The sequence below is a fragment of the Cyrtonyx montezumae genome, unplaced genomic scaffold (assembly GCF_038088225.1).
Source record: "Cyrtonyx montezumae isolate F1298 unplaced genomic scaffold, pur_monq_1.0 scaffold_10, whole genome shotgun sequence".
NCBI lineage: Eukaryota > Metazoa > Chordata > Aves > Galliformes > Odontophoridae > Cyrtonyx > Cyrtonyx montezumae.
The window spans coordinates 40,231,074-40,238,115 of NW_027071826.1; the positions used below are offsets into that span (position 1 = coordinate 40,231,074).

The following is a 7,042-nucleotide window of genomic DNA, read 5'->3' on the forward strand; positions in this document are numbered from 1 at the left end:
GGGCTTCCTTTTCCTTTCAGTTGTTACAGGGGAAGTGTAATTGTTGGTTCCTGTTGTGTAAGGCAGGATACGGGGTCAACACAATCCTACTGGCTTTTGAGTGCTGGTGGCCTCTGATCCAATTGCAGCCGGCACTTTCAGGGCTCCTGTAACACTCCACGTGTATGAAGTGCAGACCTAATGAGGTGGGAGAACGGCTTGTTGCTGTTATTGTACCAGCTGCATTTCTAACAGGTTATCTAAAATGGCTTCAGGCTGCTATTTCAGCACAGTGGCAAAGTGCCTGAAGCACCCAGATGCCAGTTACTGCAAGCATTGTAGCTCTTGGTCATGAACAGTCAAAACAAGGCGTGTGTCAGTAGTCTTCCACATCCCACCCAAAACTGAAACTTCTGCCAAGTTGGTACGAAAAGTGAAGCGGCTGAAACTGTGGAAGAAAACAAGGCCTTAGTCATGGTTGCACGCTGAAAGCTTCACTGGGAATGAGAGAAACGATTGTTGAGATGCCTCTGAGGAAGAGGGCGTTTCAGCAGTGCTCTGGCTGATGCAGCGCTGCAGGTAGATGCGTTAGTAAACATCACAGGGACTGTGAGCATCGCTCGCTGACTGCTCGTGGCAAACTGCAGTGAATGTGCTGCCCTGTCTGCCTCTGGTGGCTATCGCTGAGATTCAGCCTGAAGCTCGTTCAGCTGCTTCTGGCCAGATTATCCCGAGTCTGACGCTGCCCCATAGCTGGGGCTCTTGCCCACAGGGGCTCGTTGCACGCCTGTGAGTCCAGAATGCAGTTAAAGGCACATCCAGTGCAAATGTATAACTAAAGCAAACCTTATTTATGTGTGTGGAAAAGGCTTCCAGTGGTACCTCGCTGTTGCTGTGGGAGTCCACTGGGATTTTTGGGGGGCTCGTACTGAAGTGATTTAACGGAGAGAAGCCTTCTGCTTTGGCCCTGACTGCGTCATGCAAGAGAAAAACAAGGCAGGTGCCAGCCAGCGAAACCCTCAGGAGTTGCTGTTCAAGTTGTGCCACTGAAAGCTTTATTCTGATCGATGTTGAAAGAAGTGTTCGAGGAATGTGCAAGGGTGGAAGATCCAGACCGCAGTGGAAATGCCGTTCATGTGACGATTTCAGGAAGGGAACACAGGCCCGTTCTCAGCTTGTGGCTGTAGTTCCACGGTGCAAGATTTTATAAGTGAAATAAGAAATTAAGGTGTGCTGTTTTTTTTTTTTTTTTAATTGATAAGTGTGTTTAAAGTCTTAGTGTCTCGAATTCCGATAGCTCATAAATGGCGTGCACGAACCTCTCCCCCTTTGCTCTTAGGTACGTCTCGCGTGGAGGTCACACCTCTAAAACACCACAGCAGCAGCTGCGCGTGTGGGCCGCGCCCGCAGCTCCGCCCCCGGGGCGGGCAGCGGCAAAGCCTCGCAGCCCCGCACCGCCGGCACCGCCCGCAGACGGTGCGGGACTGAGCGGAGGTGCTGCGCGGAGCCGGTACGGGGCGCGGTGGGTGGGGGCGGCCCGGGGCTGCTGCTCGGGGCCCCTCGCTCACCGCAGCGCTGCGGCGGGGGATGCGGAGCACCGCGCCCAGCGGGGAGCGGGAGCTGCCTGTCCTGGCGGGACGGGGCGGGCGGCCGAGGAACGGGGAGGATGGGGATTGCGGGGTGGGTGGCGGCAGCGCCGCAGTGCGCTGCGTGTATCTACGTGTATATCGCTACCGGAGGGTAGAGCCGCAGCTCCCGCTGGCTGCGGAGAGTCCTTCGACGCGGTCCTCAGCCGCAGCATCAGGACAGCTATGTCGCTGCAGCCCGTGAGATGCCCCGGAGGAAACAGCGACTTGGGCAGTTTAGGAATCCTTTGTTCCCTTTGAGCCGCGCTGTGAAATACCATCAAATCGATGTTTACATTACAACGGACGGGCGCGTTGCGGCGTTACTGCCGTCGTTGCCGTGATGCTGGCTGCAATGACCGGCCGCGATTATTCCGGCCGTGACTCGCTTCTGCCGTGCCGTGCCGTGCCGTGCCGTGCCGTGGGCACTGCGGGGTTGAGGGTCTCTTAAGATGGCGGCGTCCCGGGGCGATGCGGGCTGTGCGGGGTCCTGGAAGGCGTCGCACCGATTGTTTTATCGTAGGAAACATCGCATCCTGCATCCGATGGCTTTTTTTCTTTTTTCTTTTTTTTTAGCTTAGGTAATACAGAGGAAAGCGACTACTTGTTTATTTGGCTTATGACCGAGAAGGATTTCAGTACTGTTTCACTACAAAGCCACCTTTAGACATTCTGTCGAGAGGAAAATCTGTTGGGAGGAAAAAATGCCATCACTTGATGATGTCAGCATCTTAACTGCATACAGAAGTATTTCCAAGCAGAACAAGCACGGCCAAGAGCATCAATGGCCGTGCCCCATTGCAGTCTTATATTGAAACAGGTTATCTGAATCCCTGCTGTGCTTTGGGACTGTCAAATCCCACCCAGGCTTTGAAGCTAAACACAATGCCAGGTCCTTCTGCCACAAGTGTGTCTTTCTGTCCCCACACCTGCTTGGTGCTGGGTCTGAAGAAGGGTCTATTCTATTCTTGGGTACTGGGGTCCTGAGAGGCTTCACATGAAGTTGTTTTCCATAGAAAACATCTACTTTGTATGTGTATAAAGAGCAATAGGACGGGGGGAATGGTTTTAAACTAAGAGAGGGAAGATGTGGTACCAGTGCCTGTGTTGGGGTTGGTGGAAGTGTGGGGAGACAGGTGAGTGGTGCAGGCAGACCTCGTGCAGCCCTGATGGAGGGAAGGAAGGAGCATGGGGTGGCTGCGGGGTTATTGGTGGACTGCTGGGAAAGAGAGGACATGCAGGACCACAGGCACCTCTCACAGAAGGTGATAACTGGCGGTGGTGAGAGCTGCTGGGCAGGGTGAGCAGCAGTGCTGCAGCCAGTGGGGCTCTGGGCCCGGTGCCCGGCACTAAACCTTCTGTGTGAAGGTGAAAGTCACTTTTGTCTCTTCTCTTTCAGTGGTTTTCTGGCCTCCAGTGACTTCAGTCACACAGAATCCCTTTCTGAAACCTTGATTCCTCACCAAGTGTTTTGCCAATTCTGTATATATTTTAAACATAATAAATATTTTAAATCTGTTTATGCCCTCCCAACAGGGAAGAAGCATGATCAAAATGAATTGTGTCCTGCTAACTGCCTGCATTGTTCTGCTTGCCTTTTCTAGTTCTGGTGAGTATAATGGAGGCTCTTTGCTGATGGAATGTTATGACAGTGTGTGAAGAAATCATGGAAACAATGTCTGAGAGGGAAAAATAACAAGAAAGGCCTGCATTATTTAATGCTGCTGCGGGGAATGAGGGTAACCTTATAGGCAGGGCTTCATTTCTGTGGCTGATTGTTTTTGGTCTGAGCGGAGAGCTGGGTGCAGAACATGCTGCTGCTTAATATAGCAACTAAATATGCTGTTTTGCTGGTAAAATATTGAATTCCTGTTGTATAATTTAGAAACAAGGAATATAGCACAAGGGAGAAATGAGATAGAATAAAAGGAAAAAGGGGTAAGTGGATGGAATACAATTCTGGTAAAAATGTCTCTCATCTGTCATGCTGGACAATTTTTAGATGAGAAGCAAAAATTAATTCCACAAGGGGTATAAAGATGAGTGCTTTTTAAAACAAAGTGTGTAAAGCACACGCTTCAAAATCTTACTTGCAAAATTGCCAGCCTCAGTGTGTACACCGACAAGAATTTCAGTTTGAGTTGCATTTAACAGCCAGAGATAGGTTTTGTGGCAGTCAAATGCAGTCACTGTTTCTTCGTTTTTCTTTTCAGTGTTGCTTGTTCAGTAAGGCAAAGCTCTGTCTCCTTAGGTTATGCCCTGAGGTGCTATCACTGTGAGAACAGCCCTTCCTTGTGCAAGACCAACAGCACTTGCTTATCAAATGAAGATACTTGCTTGCAGATGAGATTTGGTAGGTATACTGACTTACAGACGCAAGGTAAACATGTCTGTATCTGTTTTCATTGCCTGTGCACTTCTGTTCTGGACAAAACTTGAATTTCCTAGCCTCCTGCAAAAAAGGATTGCAAATATAAGCTTGAAGGTCGTGCCTATAGTAAATTGGTGTATTTTGACTTCCAAGCAACTGATAAAGATGGTGATGATTTAGACATTTGATGTATACATGTATCAGCATGTACTCGCTATGTACTGAGCTTGTGGCTGACACGCCTTTTACTTTAGCTTGTCACCTCTAAGGAGTCCAAGTGGATAGGCCCATGAAGGCACAGAGGGGAGAAGACTTTTCTGAATTGGACATTCATTGTGGTCATTGTAGAATTTAAGATTTCCGATGTAAGGCTGGAGTTAACATGTTGCAAGATACCTCAGCTGAAGATCATTCTAGCTCTGTAACAATTTATTCCTCTCTCTGTTGTCCTGGAGTTTGCATTCTGTTTGAAAGGCAGAGATGAAACTGCAGCCATTTTCTGAGGCTTCCTTTGCATCAAGGTTTACTCAGCACAGGCTTTTAATTACTTTTTTTTTTCTCTTTTTTTCTTTTTTTTAACCAAGACATTCTGAAGCCAATCGCTTCCTAGTTGGAGCTCCCCTACTGGGAGCTTGGCATCTTGCGTAAGGATGTCCACAGTCTCGCAGGGCAGGCTCTCTGGCAGGAATAGGCACACAGGCTGTGTGAGGTGAGCCTGCCAGCTGAGTGCTGTGCTACATCAACTCCAGCAGCTCTTGTCTTAGTGCAGGTCCCTTGAAAGTGAAGCAGTAAGCAAAGTGAAATATTCTCCTGGTTTCCCAGCTGGTTCCTTCTGCCCTAAAAGGCTGCTGTGGTGTTTTTGTCTTCTTAGGACTGCCAATGCTCATGGTGTGGAAGAAGGAGACTTCCGTCTAAGCAGTGATTCTCTCTCTGTATCAATAGTAGCATTGCTTTCAATATTCTCTTAATGGTTTTAATTATTTTGCAGGTAAATTGAGAACGTCCTCCTGCTGGAAGTTGTCTCAGTGCAATGTGAATGATATTGCTGTGTTCTATCAGTTGGATAATTTTGATTACTTTTGCTGCCAACAAGACTTGTGCAATGAGAGTGCAGTTACTGGGGTTAACAAGGCAGCTGTCAGTATTGCCTCTGTAATGGCCATGTTATGGGTGCTTCTGTAGCAATCCCGATCTGTATGCTGTACTTCCAAGCTGAGATTACACAAAATCATTAACTCTTCTCTCGGTTGTACTTCTTGCATTGTCAGTTCTTAGCTGTGAGCTGAAACAAGGCCTTTTAATTTTCAGTTCTGTTTTTTAAGCTTCCACCTGGTAAAATGCTGTCTCCCTTCATGGGAAGGAGACCTATACTGTTAACTCTTTCAGGAAGCTCAGGAGTTTTGGCATGATGTCTGCGCAACAGAAATACCTAATTCTGAAGTAGTGTTACATTGTGGGGGACCTCAGCAAACCCCTGTGGGTGACACGGGAAAGAAAGAATAATGTAGGTTTTGTGGTGGAAAACTGTAATTTCTTATTGTCCCATGAATTTTAATCAATTTTATTTGAGATTTTGGTTCTTTTGGATGCTATTTTTTCATACACCAAGCAATGAGTTTACCCTCAACACAGAAGGTGTTGAATCATAAGTATAAACTTGCTGCAGTGTTCATGATGAATGCTGAAGTATTTGTTTTCAGGCAATGCAGACACTTTGTTCCTATCACTGTAATTTTTTTTTTCATTTTTACAAACCAATAATGTAATGGTCAGCACCGTTATTTTGGAAGAAAGCATCTATGTTTCTTAAAACAAAACCAAAATAATGCTTTTAGTGAGGAACACTCTCTTTTTATATTTCTGTGGGCGTGCAGATTTACATATGCTAGCTTCTTTTCTGGGCTTTTATTTTACAGTTTAGTTTTGCTTATATTTTTTTCTCCAAGTCTAGGATTTAAGCTAAGCATGTGCTTTGCACTAAATATTTCTTGGTATACTGAAAATTGTTTATAAAATGCTAAGGAATTAAAATGGCACATCTAGTTTACTTTCCCTTGTAATCAGCTTTTGTTTTTGTTGAAACACATGGACAGGTAAACTTAATCCTTTAGGCTTCTGTAAGAGTATTAAACAAAAATTTGCAGAAGTTTATATTTTGACCTTTATGCAACTGTATAAATGCCAGTCAAAATACACATGCATTTAAGTAGCATGAAGAACAATGCTTGGTTTGTACGTGTACGACTTCTAGAGCTCAGACACTGCACACCGTTCTGACTCAGTGGTGGAGGAAGCTTTGGTGCTTCCCCACTCTTAGGGAGTGTCTCAGTTAAGCACGATGCCAGATTTTCCTTTGATAAATTTGAAACTCTTAGCATGTTCCTGCAAGAGTAATGGTCCGTAGCTGATGGTATGTTCTCTTTCTGAGGATCCTAGCTTGTGCTGTCCAGGGTGTCGGTGACACCAGCTCACTCAGTCATAATAAAGGCAAGGGACTGCACTGTGTTACTCCAAGCCATTATGTATTCTGCAATGCACTTTTTGGCTAAGCTTGCCTTAGCTACGAAAGCACCCTGGGATCTCCCTGGTCACTCAAAATATGAAAGCTATGCTGTCTTTGATTAATAAAAATGTAAAAAAGAAAATGCGGAAAGTGTGGTTATTTGAGAGCATGCTACTTACAGCTAAATATAATTCTCATTTCCAAGCAAGATGCATCCATGCTTTCCTTCGGGAAGCTCTCCTTAAGTGCAAGCCAAACTTCTCTCACTTCTGACCTGGAGGTGGCTGCTATATATAGTCAGAGAGTTTTGACAGAGTGATTATTTCTTTAGGGAGCTGTTATGCTGGGAAATAAAAAGGATTAGTGGTCTTTCTCTAGGTGAAGTAGTACTGGTATGACACTGGAGGGAAGCAGTAGAATATGTGGTCCATGAACCTATTAGGATTTGTCCTGCTGAAAATACTGATTTCCCATCATTTGAGAAAGAGGAGCTGTCTGTGCCAAAGCATAAAATACAACATGCTTTGGTAAAAGTACAATTTTCCTACAGTAAAAATAATAAAA

General features: G+C 45.9%; 1 protein-coding gene across 2 annotated transcripts; it reads left to right on the top strand.

Moving 5' to 3' along the window:
* The first annotated feature begins 1,431 nt into the window (after nucleotides 1-1,431).
* On the top strand, nucleotides 1,432-6,620 carry CD59 (CD59 molecule (CD59 blood group)). 2 transcript variants are annotated; one of them, XM_065755003.1, is made up of 4 exons: nucleotides 1,432-1,489; nucleotides 3,141-3,213; nucleotides 3,856-3,957; nucleotides 4,964-6,620. In XM_065755003.1, the coding sequence occupies exons 2-4, from the start codon at nucleotides 3,150-3,152 to the stop codon at nucleotides 5,155-5,157; spliced, it is 360 nt and encodes a 119-aa protein (XP_065611075.1). In that variant the 5' UTR covers nucleotides 1,432-1,489; nucleotides 3,141-3,149; the 3' UTR covers nucleotides 5,158-6,620. The 2 variants fall into 2 exon arrangements, with proteins under 2 accessions (XP_065611075.1, XP_065611076.1); XM_065755004.1 differs by having other exon boundaries at nucleotides 1,444-1,473.
* Nucleotides 6,621-7,042: the final 422 nt, after the last annotated feature.